The sequence below is a fragment of the Sapajus apella genome, unplaced genomic scaffold (genome assembly GCF_009761245.1).
Source record: "Sapajus apella isolate SASKATOON/1434 unplaced genomic scaffold, GSC_monkey_1.0 scaffold226, whole genome shotgun sequence".
NCBI lineage: Eukaryota > Metazoa > Chordata > Mammalia > Primates > Cebidae > Sapajus > Sapajus apella.
The window spans coordinates 203,832-223,362 of NW_022437166.1; the positions used below are offsets into that span (position 1 = coordinate 203,832).

Sequence of the window (19,531 nt, forward strand, 5' to 3'; positions counted from 1 at the left end):
GCCTGAACCCAGGAGGCGGAGGTTGTGGTGAGCCGAGATTGCGCCATTGCACTCCAGCCTGGGTAACAAGAGTGAAACTCCGTCTCTAAATAAATAAATAAATAAATAAAAGATGAAAATTAAAAAATTTCCTAAATAAAAGGTAAAGATGTTTATCACCACTAGCACAGTTATACGAAAAAAATGCTACATGGTGGCTAGGCACCGTGGCTCATGCCTGTAATGCTACAGTTTTAGGAGGCCAAGGCTGTCAGAGAAATAGAGACCTGGAGTTTTAGATCAGCCTGAGTAATATGGGGAAAAAATGCATATAAAAAAAAAAAAAAAGAAAGAAAGAAATGCTAAAGTGAGTAAATTTTGTTTAAAAATATGATGCTGGACAGCATCATTAAACCATATATAAAATAAAGCTCTCTATTAAATGTAAATATAGAAATATAGAAATATTTACTGTCAATAATGCATAAAACCTTTAAAACTAAAAAGAAAAAAAATTTAAAACTGTTGCATATATTTAAAACAGAATATCTGCATAAATGTTAAATATGCAATATAAAATAATTTTTAATAAATTAAAAATATAGAGGTATAATTTAATATTCAATTGAAATTGTCATGAAATTAAAATATATTGTATTTATATTAAGATGTTTCATGTATGCAGACAAGTGTCTGTTTAGAAAAGAGACAGAAAAAAAAAGGAAGATGTTTCATGTAAATTTCATTTTTAAAGATGATATGGTTTGGCTGTGTCCCAACCCAAGTCTCGTTTTTAATTCCCACATGTTGTGGGAGGGATGTGGTGGAAGGTAACTGAATCATGGGACAGGTCTTTTCTGTTCTGTTCTCATAATAGTGAATAAGTCTCATGAAACCTGATGGGTTTGTAAGGAAGAGTTTTTCTGCAGAACCTCTCTCTCTTGTCTGCCTCCATGTGAGACATGCCTTTCACTTTCCACCATGATTGTGAAGTCTCCCCAGTCACATGAAACTGTAAGTCCAATAAACCTCTTTCTGTTGTAAAGTGCCCAATCTCAGGTATGTCTTTATCAACAGCATGAAAATAAACTAATATACAAGATGATTATGAAGATTTTATAGAAACTGTGCAAAACAAAATTAAAAACTAATTGAAGCACATCACTATCCAATTGAAATAAAATTTAAGTCAATAAAACCATAAATTAAAAACACTACCACTCAGAAACACATAAAATAATAACAATATGACTAATAAGTTCATTTTAAGAAATAATTTTAAATATGAATTAAATGATATATTAAAAAGAAATGTAATCTCAGGACTTAGGGGGTTAAGGTGGACTAATTACTGGATCTCAGAAATTTGAGAACAACCTTGGCAATGTGGCAAAACCCTGTCTCAACCAAAAATACAAAAAAAAAAAAAACTAGCTGGGTGTGATGCTACAAACTTGTAACCCAGCTCGCTAAGAGGCTGAAATGAGAGAATCTTCTGAGTTTGGGAGGTGGAGGCTGCTGTGAGCCATAATCACAACATATACCAGCCTGGTTGACAGAGTGAGATGTGTCTCAAAAATCAAGGAATAAACAAGCAAATAAATGAAATTATAAAAAAGAAGTGCTTTAGTGGCTTCAGAAAAAAGCAAACAATATACTGCTTACAAGGGACTCATTTTAGCATTGAGTCAAATAGGCTGAAAACCACATAATGAAATAAAACTGTATTTTATGAAAATAGTAACTATAATTACATATTAGATAAAACATGCTTTAAGTTAAATGCTAATGTGAGACAAACAATGACAGCATATACTTGTAAAATGGGTTGATTTACCACAAATCTGTAACTATTATATCTATCTATATATCTATATCTGTGTATACATAACATCAGGGCTCCAAACTATACAAAGCAAATATTGACAAAAGTAAAGCAAGAAATACATAGCAACATAATAATTGTAGATATCAAGACCCCATTTTCAGTAATAAATAGAAAATTCAGATTAAAAAATCAGTAAGAAAACAGAAAACCTAGACAATACTATGGACTGTATTATTTTGCATATAGAGGAATACCTGAGAGTGGATAATTTATAAAGAAATAAAGTTTATTTGGCTGACAGTTCTACAGACTCTACAAAAAGCGTATGCCAGCATCTGCTTCTCGTTAGTGTCAGCAAGATTACAATCATGGTTGAAGGCAAAGAGTAACTACCTATCTTACGATAAGAGACAGAGCAAGTATGAGGTGAAGGAGCCAGGTTCTTTTAATAAACCAGTTTTCATCTGAATTAATGGAGTGTAAACATTTTGATCACCAAGACAATGGTGCCAAGCTATTTATGAGGACTTTGCCCCCATGACCCAAATACCTCCCACCAGGTACCACATCCAACGTTAAAAATTACATTGCAGCATCGGGTTTGGAGAACATGAACATCAAAACTATACTATACTCCAACAAGGTTTAACAGACACATACAAAACTTTCCAGTCAAAAGCAAGAGAATACACAATATTCTTATCTGTACCTGGTGTATTCTGCTAGGACACATACTAAGACTTATAAAATTTAAGAATGCCAGCTGGGTGGTGTAGCTCGTTCCTATAATCCCAACACTTAGAGAGACCAAGGTGGGAGGATCACTTGGAGTTAAAAGTTTGAGGCCAGCCTGGGCAACATAGTGAGACGCTATTCCTACAACTAACCAAAGAATTATCCAGACATGGTACTTTATGTTTGTAGTTCCAACTACTTGAGACGCTGAAGTGGAAAGATCACTTAAGCCCAGTAGGTTGAGGCTGCAGTGAGTCAAAATCATGCCAGTACATGCCGGCCTGAGTGACAGAGTAAGATCCTGTCTCCAAACAACAACAACAACAACAAATAAATTTTAAAAGACCAAAAGTATACACTTTGTGTTTTCTGACCAAAACTGAGTTAAACTAGAAATTAAAAATTCAAAAATATGTGAAAATAAAACACACTCTGCAACATATTTTTGCTAAGGAATAAAAAAAATTATTTCTTCAAAGATATCAATGCAACTACAGTGGTAGATAAATTCAATATAATCTTTATAAAAATCCCAATAGCATTTTTTTAAATGTTGTTTAAAATGTTAAAATTTTGTTATGAACTATAGCCAAACACCCATGAAAAGGAACAAAGAGGCATTATAATTTCTGATTTTGAAACGTATTAAAAGCAGCAATAACCAAAACAATGTGGTACTGACACAAAGACAGATAAACAGATGAAAGAACTGAATACAGAGCCCAGAAATGAACCCTTCTTCTGTATACGGCCAAAAAAACTCCCACAAAATTGACATGAGCATGTAACAAACAAAAAAATGATATTTTCAAAAAATGTTAAAAACTGAATATTGATACCAATAAAATAAAGTTCAATTATTTTCGTAAACCATATGTGGAAAATCTTTTAATTAGACATAAGAAGATAACTTCTTGTTTTTTCGTTTTTTGTTTTTTGTTTTTTTTTGAGACAGAGTCTTGCTCTGTTACCCAGGCTGGAGTGCAGTGGTGCGGTCTCAGCTCAAGCGATTCTCCTGCCTCAGCCTCTCGAGTAGATGGGATTACATGTGTGCCACCGTGCCCGGCTAATTTTTTTGTACTTTTAGTAGAGGAGGGGTTTCACCATGTTGGCCAAACTGGTCTTCAACTTCTGACCTCGTGATTCACCCAACTCAGCCTCCCAAAATGCTAGAATTACAGACACAGCCACCACACCCAGCCGGATAACTTCTTAATCTCTTAAAAATATATAGGGCAAACACATGACATTAGTCTTGGTGCCATTTTCTTAGATAAAACATTAAATGCATGAGCATTTAAATAAGAAAAAAACAGAAAAATTGAACTATACTACACTTCAAAATTTCTGCACATCTAGGTAAACATTTAATAGAGGGATAATGCCTTCTAGAAAATTTGTGAAAATATGTACAAATCACATGTGATAGGATTCAATATTCAAAAAACATAAACAACTTTTAAAACTGAACAATAAAGTTGAATAATTTTATTTAGAAATAGAAATAATTGAAATAAATGTTTATTAAAAAAACACAAATGAAAAATACATTTGAAAGGCTACACAAAACTATTTTGTAGAGAAATGAATAAAAATCACAATGAAAAACAAAATTCCATTAACAGCCATTTAAATGGCCACTATCAATTTCTTAAAAACACTAAATCTGTTAACGATGCCATAAAAATGAAACACTTGGCCAGGCACAGTGGCTCACGTCTGTAATCCCAGCACTTTGGGAGGCCGAGGTGGGCAGATCACGAGGTCAGGAGTTTGAGACTAGCCTGACCAACATGGTGACAACCTGTCTCTACTAAAAATAAAAAATTTGCTGGGTTGACTGTTGGTGAAAAACAAAGATGCACCCATTATTTTATATTATAACTGTAATTTAAATAATTAAAAATATAATTATTATCAAAACCAGCAATTCCATTTATGAATCTGTATCTAAAATATGCAACATAGGACCTTGAAGACATATTTGATATAATAGAATATTATTCAGCCTTAAAGAAAATCTTAGGCCGGGCGTGGTGGCTCAAGCCTGTAATCCCAGCACTTTGGGAGGCCGAGGTGGGTGGATCATGAGGTCAAGAGATCGAGACCATCCTGGTCAACATGGTGAAACCCCGTTTCTACTAAAAAAAAATATAAAAAATTAGCTGGGTATGGTGGCACGTGCCTGTAATCCCAGCTACTCAGGAGGCTGAGGCAGGAGAATTGCCTGAACCCAGGAGGTGGAGGTTGCGGTGAGCCGAGATCGCGCCATTGCACTCCAGCCTGGGTAACAAGAGCGAAACTCCGTCTCAAAAAAAAAAAAAAAAAGAAAAGAAAATCTTGTCACATTTAAAGATACACTGAGGATATTATGTCAACTGAAATAAACCAGTAACAAAATGATGGATGTTATAGTTTCACTTACATGAGATATATAAAATAGTCACACTCGTGAAAACAGAAAGTAGAAGGGTGAATGTCAACGGCTGAAGAGAGCCTAAAATGGGTAAATGTTATTTAATGGATACTGAGTTTTAGTTTCACAAGATGTAAAATTTCAAGAAGTCTTTTGCATAATGAGGTGAATGTAGTTGACATGCCGTGCAGCCATACACTCCCAGGCTCAAATAATCCTGCCCCCCAATCTCTCAAGTAGCTGGGACAACAGGTACACACCACCATGCCCAGCTATTTCTTAGAAAAAGATATTTGTAGAGAGGGTGTCTCCATATTTTGCCCAGGCTGGTCTCAAACTTTTGGTCTCAAGCAATCCTCCTGTTCTGGCCTCTGAAAATCCTGGTGTTACAGATGTGATCCACCACAATGCCTTGCCCTAACATGTACATTTAAATATATTTAAGAAGGTAAATTCTCCCCTCTTCCTTTCTCCGCCATCGTGGTGTGTGCTTTACTCCGTTTCTCGCCATGTCTTCTCACAAGACTTTCACGATTAAGCGATTCCTGGCCAAGAAACAAAAGCAAAATCGTCCCATTCCCCAGTGGATTCGGATGAAAACTGGTAATAAAATCAGGTATAACTCCAAAAGGAGACATTGGAGAAGAACCAAGCTTGGTCTGTAAGAAATTACACATGCAATGGCACATGTATTTATGCTGTCTGAAGGTCACAATCATGTTACCAAATCAAGCTGAAAAATGTCACTGCTATCTGGAGAAGTTTGAACAGTTTTCTTTCTGTATCTGTTATGAAGGCATTAGTTAGTACAACCCACAGTGCTTCCATTATTCATGTTAAAAAAAAAAAAAGAAAAGGTTTTTGTTGCCTGGGTTCAGTAATAAATATGTGAGACCTTTCAAAAAAAAAAAAAAAAGAAGGTAAATTATATGTTATGTATTTTTAAAAAACTGGAAAAAATACAGAATTATATATCTTTTTAAAAATTATCTTTAAATTACAAAAGATAATGATGAATATTTATTTTTCGTACACAAAGGAAGTACATATTCATCATTAAACACACGGTGAAAATAAGACTATTTCCAAGGCTACTCACTTAGACAAGATAAAACCAACACTAAAAATGAGCTAAGAAACTGGGCAAGGTGGCTCATGCCTGTAATCCCAGCACTTTAGGAGACAGAGGTGGGCAGAACACCTGAGGTCAGGAGTCTGAGAGCAGCCTGATCAACATGGAGCAACCCCATCTCTACTAAAAATAAAAATAAAAAATTAGCGAGGCGTGGTGACACATTCCTGTAATCCCAACTACTTGAGAGGCTGAGGCAAGACAATCACTTGAACGCAGGAGGTGGAGGCTGCAGTGAGCCCAGAGTGTGCGCATTGCACTCCAGCCTCAGCAACAAGAGCAAAACTCCATCTCAACAAGAAAACAATGAAAATGAGCTAAGAAAAAATATATACAAGATAAGGTATAACCAAAATTGGAGTCATATCTGTAGATATAAACACACACATATATATAATGTGATTGTGATAGACATATGGCTCATTTACCTTTTAGTTAAACCCCACATTAACTTAAAGTATACAAACAATTGCAAATTGTCTAAAATTATAATACAAAAGTAAAACCAATAGACACAATAAACTTATGTTAAGAAACCTACACTAAAAAAACACACTAATATAGAACTGCAAGACAATTAATAACAGAAATGTTTACTCATAAAATCTAGTTGGCAACATTAATGTACGTTAACAAACAGACCTGGCACAGTGGCTCATGCCTGTAATCCCAGCACTTTGGGAGGCCAAGGTGGGTGGATCACCTGAGGTTGGGAGTTTGACACCAGCCCGACCAACATGGAGAAAACCCATCTCCAGTAAAAATACAAAATTAGCCAGGTGTGGTGATGCATGCCTGTAATTCCAGCTACTCAGGAGGCAGAAGTTGTGGTCAGCCTAGATCTCGGCATTGCACTCCAGCCTGGGCAACTCCAACTCAAAATAAATAAATAAATAAAAATAATTTGTCTAGGTAACTGCAAAGTTTGACTGTAACTGTGCGTTTATGGAAGGCAGGCATTTTAAAGTACTGGCATATACTGTATGGGAATAAAATTTCAGGGAAAATGCAGTACAATCATAAATAGGTGATGCTAATGAGAAACTTTTAATGGATAAGCATTTAAAAGAAACATGTCAATTTTTATGTTTTAAATATATGCTATTTTTACACAAAATAAAACTACTGTGATCAGTTTAGAAGCAAAGAATAGCCTTACATTACTAAATTATATACATATTTTGCAGAATATGGTAAGAGCTTTACAAAGAAAACAAATATTTGGGGAGTAAATTATGTTGTTTTTTAGATATAGGCTGACAAAAGCAGTTTAAAATTCTGTAATTCCTTTTTGCCTGCCTGCATACTAATTATCTAATTTAATTCAGGCCCAACATTTAAATTCTAGTATATTGCCCTTGATTTCTGAATCGAAAATTACAGACAAATTTGAAGTAGAAAATAGAAAGTAAACATTTGCAGAGTAACATTAATAAGATAAAAAGGTAGAAGTTGCCCTATTTGCTTATCCTCTGACAGGAAGAAAATTTATAAGCCATTCCTGACAAAAAATGCCTTTATGAAAGAAGCAGGTTTACACCTGTAATGACAGCTACATCGTACATTAAAGTTGGAGAATTGCTTCTGGTCAAAATATTAAGACTTGCCTGGGTTATGTAGCAAGACCTCATCTCAAAAATAAGTGCCTTTAAGAGAGCTCTGAGATCCAGGAAGGGAGGTGTGAAACTCTGCTAAGGCCCAAGATCAAAGGTACTCCTTTTCAGAAGGCAGGCCCTCATTTAGGTGGCAAACTACAGGACTACTCTTTTTGGCTACAGACAAGAAAATGTTTCACCTAACTTGATTCCACTGAGAATTTTAAACTTACTCTGTAACCATCCCAAACTCTTTCCAGCCACAGTCTCGGGGAGGTCCTGCCCTTCCAGAGGCCTGGAAAAAGACTCTTCTTTACAGCCATTTAGCAGCCCTGCAGACCTTGGCCTTTACTGTGCTCCCTGAAGCAGTTCCATGATGCAGTTCCAGCTTCCTGAGCCACAGCTGATGGCCAGTTCTGCCTATGTAAAAACCCAAAGTGACCTGAAAAAATCCTTTCTTGTACTCAGTAAAACCCATCCTTATCTACATCCTGATATAAAGCCCACTATATGCAGACCTGACTACAGAAACCAGCCTTTGGGTCGGCCCTGCAAAGTCCTGAAGGATACTCACTCTGTACCAAAATTAAACTAAAAGTGGACCCTCGTGCAAACTCAGCAGCTATAAGATCAAGCTACACTACAAACCCAGAGAGCATTCTATCACACTGGGGGCCCAACAAAATAGGCTTTACTTTCTTAAACTAGTTTATAAAAATCTGAAGAAGGGTTTGTTCCTTCAAATTTACAGACATCAATGCAAAACTATTGTTTCTTATTGTCAATAATTCTATTTTAACATAGCACTGAAAGTATGTGAAGAACAAATAGTAAAAAAAATAATAATAATAATTAGGTCATTGAAATTGAAGACCAATAAGTAAAACAGAAGTTTCTTTTTGTTGATCATGTAATCATACATATATATATATATGTATTCATTAGTTTAAACAGGTTTTAATACATGATTGATATATTAATATATTAATATATATTAATTATATATATTAATTGGCAAAATAAGTTATTACTCCATACACTGAAAACAAACTATCTTATAAAATAGAGGAAAAGCCGGGCGCGGTGGCTCACGCCTGTAATCCCAGCACTTTGGGAGGCCGAGGCGGGTGGATCACGAGGTCAGGAGATCGAGACCATCCTGGTCAACACGGTGAAACCTCGTCTCTACTAAAACTACAAAAAATTAGCTGGGCATGGTGGCGCGTGCCTGTAATCCCAGCTACTCAGGAGATTGAGGCAGGAGAATTGCCTGAACCCAGGAGGCGGAGGTTGCGGTGAGCCGAGATGGCGCCATTGCACTCCAGCCTGGGTAACAAGAGCGAAACTCCGTCCCAAAAAAATAAATAAATAAATAAATAAATAAAATAAATAAAAATAAAAATAAAAAATAAAAATAAAATAGAGGAAAAATAAATCTTATTTACAATAGCAATAAAATAATCAATTTTAGAACAAATTAAACCAAGGAGCTCATAAACCTTTTAAGTGAAAGATATGTCAATGAAGAAAGCTAGAGAGGACGCAGATAAATTTTAAAATATTTTATTTCTATTGAAATAATAAGTATTGTGAAACCGCCATATTATCTAAATTTATCTCTAGATTCAATAAACTCCCTATCAAAATTTCAGTGTATTTTTCCACAGTAATGAAAAATACAATTCTAAAATGTACATGAAACTACAATAAACTTTGAGTAGCCAAAGCAATCTTGAGAAAAAAGAACAGTGCAGAAAGACATCATACTTTATAATTTTAAACTATATTTCAAGACTATAGTAATAAAAACAGAATGAAATGTGAAGAAAAATAAACAAACAAAAAAAACCAATGGAACAGAAACCACTATTCTCATGAATTTCAGATGTGATGCAAAAAGAGAATTTAAAAAATAGGCCAGGCGCGGTGGCTCATGCCTCCAATTCCAGCAGTTTGGGAGGCCGAGGTGGGCAAATCACCTGAGGTCAGGAGTTTGAGACCAGCCTAGCCAACATGGCGAACCCTATCTATACTAAAAATACAAAAAATTATCCGGGCATTGTGGTGCACACCTGTAACCCTAGCTACTCAAAAGGCTGAGGGAGAAGAATCACTTGAACTTGGGAGGCAGTGGTTGTAGTGACCCGAGATTGTGCCATTGCACTCCAGGTTGGGCAACAAGAGTAAAACTCCATCTCAAAAAAAAAAAGTTTAACATAGAGTATCCCAAAATTACATAGATATCTATCTGTCCACAAAAAAACAAACAAACAAACAAAAAAACAGAAAAAAGGCATCAGATTGTGCACTCTTTTATATACCATGAACAGTACTTTGGCTGTCACTATAAACTTGAAGGAAGACCACTGAAGAAACAGAATTCTAAGACATTTTATAAGTATAAGCAGAAGATGCCCCTATGTGAGAGTATAATTTTAAAAATAATTTCAGGCTTCCAAGAAACTATTTCCTTTAGATCACAGCTTCCCAAATCACTTTAAAGACTTGCTTTCTCCTTGACTTTGGACCTGTCATCCATGTCGTCTGTGGTGTTCACTCTCACCTACCTGGGGGTTCATCCACCATCGCATGTCGCTTCATCTTCCAGGGCTCTTTTGCTTTCTCCAGACAGGTGATGAGGTCTGGCTTACAGGCAGCAATCCCTATTTTATTAAAAATAACTAACATGAATCTTGCTCATATTCTCCAATTACCAACTTAGTAATGTGCTCAGTAAAGAGGATGTAATAGAATATTCTAATAAATTTATCCCAATATACTAATTTATAGCAGAAATGCTTAAATATTTAGAAATATTTTAATTTTGTAGGTTCTTAATTTCACCTGGTACTATTGAATCAAAAATTGGTGATGACAATTAGATTTTAAGGTCTAAAAATTTTATACCACTAAACTTCTGAAATTACCACTAGTCTAAAGTGAAGGACACAAATTAGCTCAGAAATATGGAAAGTTCAGGTCAAGATGAAACAACTTTAAGAAATTCTTATCTAAACAGACAAATCCCCAGGATTTTCTTAAAAACAGAAATCTGAAAGTATAAGTAACCAGAGAACATTCTACAGAAGAGAAATGAAACCTTTAGTTTATATTAGAAATGAAACCTTTAGTTTATATTGTGTATTGAAGTGATGCTCACCCAAGAAGACCAGGTTTCTGTAGTTCTCTAACATCACATTCCTATATAAATTCTGCTGTGCAGTGTCCAGGCATTGCCACTCCTCCAGAGAGAATTCTATGGCCACATCCCTAAATGTCAACAGTTCCTGGAAAACACACACAAACACACATATTTACAAAGAGTCTATGAGCAGAATTTTTCATTTGACTCAAGGTAAAATGAGAAAGTGAATAAAACCGGTTCTGACTCAGAAGAGTGAATGAAATTATCCAATAAAATAATTGTCAACACACAAACATTTTCTAATGTATTCTCTAACTCTGAGAAAACAGAGTGGCATGATATTCACATATCAGTGTATATATGATATTTATATGGATGATAAAGTATAAAGTTGAGGGTATAAACACATGTACATCTGAGTGCTACATTTACATAATACAAAATGGGTTGTATATATTTTTCAGATGAAAAAGACATATTTATATTTTTCAGACAAAATAAACATGTTGCATTAGAAAGTACTACTCAAATTTTATGTGTATAATAAACTGGACATCTTGTTAACGCAGATTATTTTTTTCAGGAGATCTGAAATAGAGTCTGAGTTACTGAATTTCGAACAAGCTCACCAGTAATGCCAATGTTTTGGCCCCAAAAGAATACTTTGTCAAACATCCAGTAAGTGGAAAAGCCTGTGATTTTTTTCAGTTTTTCTGGCCTGTAAACAAAGACGAGAGCTTTCATTTACCAAAGAAAGATAAATGTAAAGAAAAACTAAACAAACAAAAAACCACAAAAAAACAGCTGCCAAAATATGTGATGGCTTATGCACATCAGCTGCATAAAGAAACTTAATGATGAAGAGAAAACTAACTCTATAGTGAAAAAATCTGTAAGAGAGCTTATTAAGCAAGTGAGTTATTAACATCAACTGCACTAGGACAAGTTTTTACAGTGTGCTGATACACCCAGAAGGTCACAGTAACACCACTGAGGTATTGCCCACACTGAAGTAAATTGCAGTCTGAATTTAACCATAAGAAAATATCAGTTTTATGGAAAGTTCAAGATACAATTATCTTCCATGTTCTACAATTTTGAATAGTGATTTCAAGTAGTCTTTCTTTAACAGCCTAATAAGCAGGTATTTCCTGATAATTTTTTCAGAACTTTCTGGGTAATAAATGCCATCTTGTTTAAATTAGCAGTTTTGTAACCATATAATACATAGAGATAATAAAGAACGCAGATAGAACCTCAACATTACATGTTCTCCATCTTCACTAAGAACCCCAGGTTTTCTCCATAGAAATATTGAGTATCCACACCTTTCCATGTTCAACAGCCACAAAGCAAATATTTTTAATACTGCAGATCAAAAGTTCATGGTGAGAATTCTGCATGGCATATAAGAAGCCATGATGTAGAGAAGGCTCTGGTATATAGAGAAGAAATATTTTTCAGAGACCCTCTCCGGAGCATTATTAGCATCAGTTAGAAAAATGAGGCACAGCAGAGTCCTTAAATTCAGCACTCTTGTCACAACACAAATACTTCTGATACAAATTAAGACAATCATTCTCTATCTTAAACTATTATACTATTTGATGGCTCTTTAAAGTTTACAAAGAAAACAGAAAGCAGCAATTTCTGAGTAAGTCTGCATTTGGCAAACAACATGTGCACATGTACTAATGCAATGTTTATTAAGCAGATACTATGTGCTCAATAGGATGCTACAGAGCACTCTGATAACCCATTATTTGATTTAATTCTAATGACACCCTGTGAGTTGATACTAAGTGTTCAATAATTCCAAGGATTTAGAATGAGGACACAGCATTTTTATTTTTTCTGTTCAGCTGTCATTGATTTTTTTAAAAAATGCATAGAATAAAATCTGCCTATATGCACAGGTGGGAGGGATACAGATAGAAATAGTTTAATATAATTTAGATGAATTTTCATTGTGTTTATATACACTATTTTGTGACTTGTGAATCAACTACTGTATCTGCAGGAACAGAAAACAAGTTGCTAAATGAAATGTCTCTGCAAACACTGGTTTTAATAAAAAATTAAAAAATTAAGACCCTACAATACATATTTCATATTTTCCATTTTTCTGCTTTGGGTTTCAGAAAATTGTGAGTCCCAACTCCAAAATGGCAACAGGATTTTTCACCCAAAACACTGATCTATTCTAGTTAGTTCTGCAAGGCAAGACTCCAGGTTAGGGCCAGACCTAAATAAGGCCTTCCAAAAGGTTGAATCTGAACAGGATTGGGGCAGGGTATAGAGCTGATGTAAAATTCTGCACTTGATGCCACTGGGGAGTATTTTTAGTTCTGTTTCTCTTTTTTAAGCTTACCAAAAGAAACAAAGAAAAAAAAAACCTTAAATCTCAGATTTGTGTAATTTTAATATTTTTTTAAGCCACTGCCCTCTCAATTTTATATCACATACTAATAAGCAATTTAAACAAATCCCTTAAGGTTTTCTAGATTAATTTTTAGAAGATAAATAAGTATTCTTAGAAAGGTAAAAAAATATATAAATAATAATGTCTTTGTTTATTAATATATGTTAAGGTGTAGTCATCAGAAGGCACAGCAATATAAAGAAAATGGCCCAAATAAAGCCCATATTTTTGCACACATGTATTTACTGCACCCACCATATGATGCATAATTAAACCATTTATCCAGTTGCTAGCCTAAACAAAAGTTCTTGTATGGTAGGGACAATGACTGCTTCATTTATTTTTCTAATGACTATATGAAATGAAATCAGTTAGTTTATCTGTTTGAGTCTCCAGACCTCCTCCCTTGTTTTTCACCCAAATACCAGGGAACTGGAAAAACTCTCATCTGGGTACCAACCAAAGACATCTCTTGTATGAGGGGAGGAACAAACACAAGATGACTCATTCATTCATTTTACACTAAAAAGCAAAATGAATCACTCTTGTCAGCCGGACACAATTCTGTTCTGGAGATTCTCAAAGGTCTCAAAGATACCTAGGTGATTGTGAGAGCATTTCCAGTGACCCTGGACTGATGGTGCAATAGTAAGCCAACAGGAGAGACTCAGGCTGATTTTAAATAGAAAATAAAACTACTACGTTGGAGCTCCAGAACCTGGGTCATCTGTTGTGATTAGCTAGCTTTTAGTTATGTAGAGGGACAGGAATATTCTACTCTAGTATCACGTTTTACAGGTAGGTGTAGTTGTGCTCAGGAGTCTGAGTATTTTGTGGTCTTGATCTCTCCCTTCTAAGATGCTTGCTTACACTTAGAGTTCTGCCATCGGATTCTATTTACACCTGGAGCCTCTCACATAACTGCAGCAGGTGAATAAACAAGATGTGAAAAGGTCAAAGCCTCACTCTCAAGGAGAAATCTAAAATGTCTATGTTGACTCACAATGCAGAAAATGCCTCCTGCTGGTTTTCTGTACATTCTCAATCTAAAGTCTGGCCCTGTTTTGTAAATTCCAGGCAGAAGCCAGACCTTATTTGCAGATTCTAGATAAAATCAACATCATTCTGCAGTTTTGGCTGTTACAGCAAGTAGAGTATAATCAAAGGAGAGATATACTCACAGAGGCTGCTCTAGAAAATTCTAAATAATATTTTACCTTAAAAAAAGCTGACACAATATGATATGAAGAAAAGTAGGCAGTTTATTTGGGCCAAGCTTAATTACTGTAACTTGAGAGGAAATATTCTATTCAAAATACCTGGAATCTACACTTTGATTAGCAGCAGTTACAAGTGGATTTGCGAAGGCAAAAAAAAAAAAAAGAGAGAGAGAGAGTGGGCTGATACAAACATGTTTGTGAGAAATTCTTATTTAAATAAATAACTTCAATTATTGATGGACTGTACATAACAATGTAGTTAAGTACAGGTATAAAATTTACCTTGGTTAAAGCTAAGGGTATAAAATTAAGTGCCTAGTGTGACATTATTAGCTTAACTTATACCTACTTGTGGCAATAGTGAACCGTTTCAAGAGATGAATACAGAGTTTAAAGGAAGGAGAAGGACATAATTGCACTCTTATTTTAACGTCTTAGAGCAAGTGTTACCTGAAATTGTGAACATTTTCGCGAGAGGAGGGAAAGAGAAGTGGAGATTCTCATGTCTCCATGTCTATTCAGTGCACACGTGTTACTCTGATTGTGTTTCTGGGCTCCACAGTCTCTGAATCAGTTTCGGGTCTTAAGATACAAGAGTCACTAAAAGAAGTAAAATGATTAATATCTGCCCTATATAGATTGTAGAAATCGGGTCTAGCCCCTTTAGAAGTGACTGTAGAGGGTTATAGATACGAATTAGGCAGAGACACAATTCTGCTTGCATATTTAGGTGACAGCTTGCATTTTACGGTGTCATTGTGAGCTGACTGGAAGCCTGAGAGGGAAAGTCTGCTCTAAAGCTTGGTTGACATCTTATGTGTTTATATTATGCCTGCTAATTCTACACTGTTTGGGAAATACAATTTAAAAAATATTTTCAGCCCCAGAGAAACCACAGTAATAGAACAGAAAGAAAACTGTTTCATTACACAATTAAATCTGGATGTCACATGTATTACAGTCAGTCTGCTTAAGAAAAAGAAAAGAAAGAAAGACGGTTATCATAATTAGTTCACAAGTAGAATTTACAGTACTGTGTCATACATAGTTCATTCTAAATTCACCTAGTCCTTGGGGAGGCCATCCATGTATAATAATTGGTTATATCAATGACAAAATAAGCTTTTCACAAGTTCACGACAGAAGGCAGTTTTGCAGCTTGAAGCCAGTTGCCTGCTTTAAGTAGACTTTCACTCTCCTACAAAAGTGGTTGAATAGGGTGCTATCTTTTTGGCTACTTGCATTTTAAAGCAGTGACTCTCTCCTCTGACTCTCTCCTCCTTGAGGACTGGGCTAGAGCACTCCCGCTTCCCCTCTTCTGGTGGCCAGTGTCCTCTTTTTTTTTTCCTACAGCACATCACTCACAGCTGGCAGCTCGCATCTTAGCTGAATGCCAATTGTCACAGCAACATTTTAGTGTCACATCAAAGAGTGAAGCCTGGCCAGCTGTGGTGCTCAACCTGTAATCCCAGCACTTTGGGAGGCTGAGGCAGGCAGATCACAAGGTCAGGAGTTTGAGACCAGCCTGGCCAACATGGTGAAACCCCCATCTCCACAAAAAATTAAAAAAAAAAAAAATTACCTGAGCGCAGTGGTGGGTGCCTTTAATTTCAGCTACTCAGGAGGCTGATGCAGAATCACTTGAACCCAGGAGGTGGAGGTTGCAGTGAGCCAAGATTGCACCACTGCGCTCCAGCCTGGGTGACAGAGTGAGAGACTCTGTCTCAACCAAAAAATAAAAATAAAAATAAAAGGGGGATCGATCCAAGATGGCCGTTTAGGAACAGCTCAGGATTGCAGCTCCCAGTGAAAGCGCAGAGGGTGAGTGGACGCCGCATTTTTATTGCCCACAGACTAGGAAATTCCCAGGTGGAGGAGCTCCACGGGTCGCCAGCGCGGCTGTTTCGGCCAGCGCGGCTGTGCCAGCCGGCGCCGCTGCTTTGCCCCGTGCGGCTGCTTTGCCGGTGCCCCAGAGCAGCGGTTCTCCGTACAAAATACACTGGTCCGGGTGCCCCTTTGGCTAGCAATTGGAGCCACGGGAAGTCGCCCATACATCTGTTTAAAAAGGGGACTGAGCAGGGAACCAGGACAGTAGGTTCCAGGGCAAAAAAAAAATACCACAAATCTCAGTGCCGCTGTTTAAGCCAGCGCAGTGACTTGCCGCAGGGGAAAACACTCAGACCCGGCGCCTCTTCAACAGGCGACTGGAACACCAACTTAAAAAAGGCTCTGAGGCAGGGAGCCAGCGATCAGGCTTGGCTGGTCCCGCCCTCACAAAAGAACAGCAATCAGAAACTCTCTGGATTGAGTTTCACAGCAAGTGCAGCTGAACCCGGGACGGTCCAGCTATGTGGGGGAGGGGCGTCCGCCATTACCGAGGCAGCCCGCCGTTGCCAAGGCAACCCGCCACTGCAGAGAGACTCCGCTTCAACAGAAGCAGGCCACTATTGCCAAGGCACTTCTAACTACACCCATATAAACAGGACTGCAGGGAAGTTCACTCGGCAGCTGGGCGGAGCCCACAGCAGCTCAGCAAACCCTCTACAGGCAGACAGTGACGAGGCTGCCTCATTGCTGGGCAGGGCAGCTCTGAAGGGAAAAAAAAAGAAGGCAGCAGCATAACCGAAACTCATAAAGCCCCAAATCCCTGGGACAGAGCACCTGGGAACAAAAAGCAGTTTATGAGTTCTGCTGCAGCAGACCTAAATGTACCTGCCCAGCAGCTCTGAATGAACAATGGAGCTCACAGCTCAGCATTTGAGCTCCTATAAAGAAGAAACCGTCTCCTCAAGCAGCTCCCTGACCCCTGTATATCCAAAGAGCCACCTCATAAAGGAGAGATCAGATTGACACTTGGCGGGTATCCTTCTGGGACAAAGATAGCAGAAGAAAACTGGTAACAACCCTTACTGTTCAGCAGCTGCTGCAGGTGATCCCCAGGCAAGCAGCACCTGGAGTGGACCTCAGCAGACCTACAGCAGAGGGGCCAGACTGTCAGAAGGAAAACCAAGAAACAGAAATAACCTCATCATCAACAAACAGAACATCCACTCAGAGACCCAATCTGAAAGCCAGCAACTACCAAGACGACAGGTGGATAAATCCATAAAGATGGGAAGAAACCAGCGCAAAAAGGATGAAAACACCCGAAACCAGAACACCTCTCCTCCTAAAAGGGATCACAACTCCTCACCAGCAAGGGAACAAAGTTGGAGGGAGAACGAGTGTGATGAAATGACAGAATCAGACTTCAGAAGGTGGGTAGTAAGAAACTTCTGTGAACTTAAAGAACATGTTCTAACCCAATGCAAAGAAACTAAGAACCTTGAAAAAAGATTTGACGAAATGCTAACGAGAATGGACAAAATAGAAAGGAATATAAGTGAATTGATGGAGCTGAAAAACACAACATGAGAACTTCGCGAAGCATGCAGAAGTATCAACAGCCGAATTGACCAAGCAGAAGAAAGGATATCAGGGGTCAAAGATCAACTCAATGAAATAAAACGGGAAGGCAAGAATAGAGAAAAAAGGGTAAAATGGAATGAACAAAATCTCCAAGAAATGTGGGACTATGTGAAAAGACCTAATCTACATTTGATAGGCGTACCTGAATGCGACGGAGAGAATGAATCCAAGCTGGAAAATACTCTTCAGGATATTATTCAGGAAAACTTCCCCAACCTAGCAAGGCAGGCAAATATTCAAGTCCAGGAAATACAGAGAACACCACAAAGATATTCATCAAGAAGAGCAACCCCAAGGCACATAATCGTCAGATTCACCAGGGTTGAAATGAAGGAGAAAATACTAAGGGCAGCCAGAGAGAAAGGTGGGGTTACCCACAAAGGGAAGCCCATCAGACTCACAGCAGATCTCTCAGCAGAAACCCTACAAGCCAGAAGAGAGTGGGGGCCAATATTCAACATCCTTAAAGAAAAGAACTTTCAACCCACAATCTCCTATCCAGCCAAACTAAGCTTCATAAGTGAAGGAAAATAAAATCCTTTGTGAACATGCAAGTACTCAGAGATTTCGTCACCACCAGGCCAGCTTTACAAGAGCTCCTGAAAGAGGCTCTACACATATAAAGGAACAACCAGTACCAGCCACTCCAAAAACATGCCAAATGGTAAAGAGAATCAACACAATGAAGAATCTGCATCAACTATTGGGCAAAACAGCCAGCTAGCACCAAAATGGCAGTATCAAATTCACACATAACAATATTAACCCTAAATGTAAATGGACTAAATGCCCCAATCAAAAGACACAGACTGGCAAATTGGATAAAATGCCAAAACCCATCAGTGTGCTGTATCCAGGAAACCCATCTCACATGCAAGGATACACAAAGGCTCAAAATAAAGGGATGGAGGAAGATTTACCAAGCAAATGGAGAGCAGAAAAAAAGCAGGAGTTGCAATTCTCATCTCTGGTAAATTAGAATTTAAAGCAACAAAGACCAAAAGAGGCAAAGAAGGACATTACATAATGGTAAAAGGATCAATGCAACAAGAAGAGCTAACGATCCTAAATATATACGCACCCAATGCAGGAGCACCCAGATACATAAGGCAAGTTCTTAATGACTTACAAAGAGACTTAGACTCCCACACAATTATAGTGGGAGACTTTAACACCCCATTGTCAATATTAGACAGATCAACCAGACAGAAAATTAACAAGGATATCCAGGACTTGAACTCAGACCTGGACCAAGCAAACCTAATAGACATTTACAGAACTCTCCACCCCAAATCCACAGAATATACATTCTTCTCAGCACCACATCACACCTACTCTAAAATTGACCACATAATTGGGAGTAAATCACTCCTCAGCAAATGCAAAAGAACGGAAATCATAACAAACAGTCTCTCAGACCACAGTGCAATCAAGTTAGAACTCAGAATTCAAAAACTAACTCAGAACCGCACAGCGTCATGGAAACTGAACAACTTGCTCTTGAATGTTGACTGGATAAACAATGAAATGAAGACAGAAATAAAGATGTTCTTTGAAACCAACGAGAATGAAGACACAACATACCAGAATC

General features: G+C 37.3%; 2 protein-coding genes and 1 pseudogene across 3 annotated transcripts in view; 2 read left to right on the forward strand and 1 right to left on the reverse strand.

The window, feature by feature from the left end:
* Positions 1-19,531, forward strand: part of LOC116544661 — a 383,530-nt pseudogene that overhangs the window by 180,738 nt on the left and 183,261 nt on the right.
* LOC116544652 (zinc finger protein 726-like) overlaps positions 1-19,531 on the reverse strand; it is a 432,536-nt gene that overhangs the window by 11,232 nt on the left and 401,773 nt on the right. The window contains exons 1-3 of one of the 2 annotated variants that reach the window (XM_032271188.1): positions 11,460-12,764; positions 10,846-10,972; positions 10,253-10,348 (exon numbers count right to left, since the gene is read on the reverse strand). In XM_032271188.1, coding sequence (XP_032127079.1) covers positions 10,253-10,348; positions 10,846-10,879 — 130 coding nt within the window. In that variant the 5' untranslated portion in view covers positions 10,880-10,972; positions 11,460-12,764. Of the gene's footprint in view, positions 1-10,252; positions 10,349-10,845; positions 10,973-11,459; positions 12,765-19,531 lie in introns of those variants that run through there. The other variant, XM_032271187.1, reaches the window with a different exon arrangement.
* On the forward strand, positions 5,387-10,429 carry LOC116544667 (60S ribosomal protein L39-like). The gene is made up of 2 exons (XM_032271204.1): positions 5,387-5,728; positions 10,427-10,429. Exon 1 carries the CDS (start codon positions 5,468-5,470, stop codon positions 5,621-5,623), a length of 156 nt encoding a protein of 51 aa, XP_032127095.1. The 5' UTR covers positions 5,387-5,467; the 3' UTR covers positions 5,624-5,728; positions 10,427-10,429.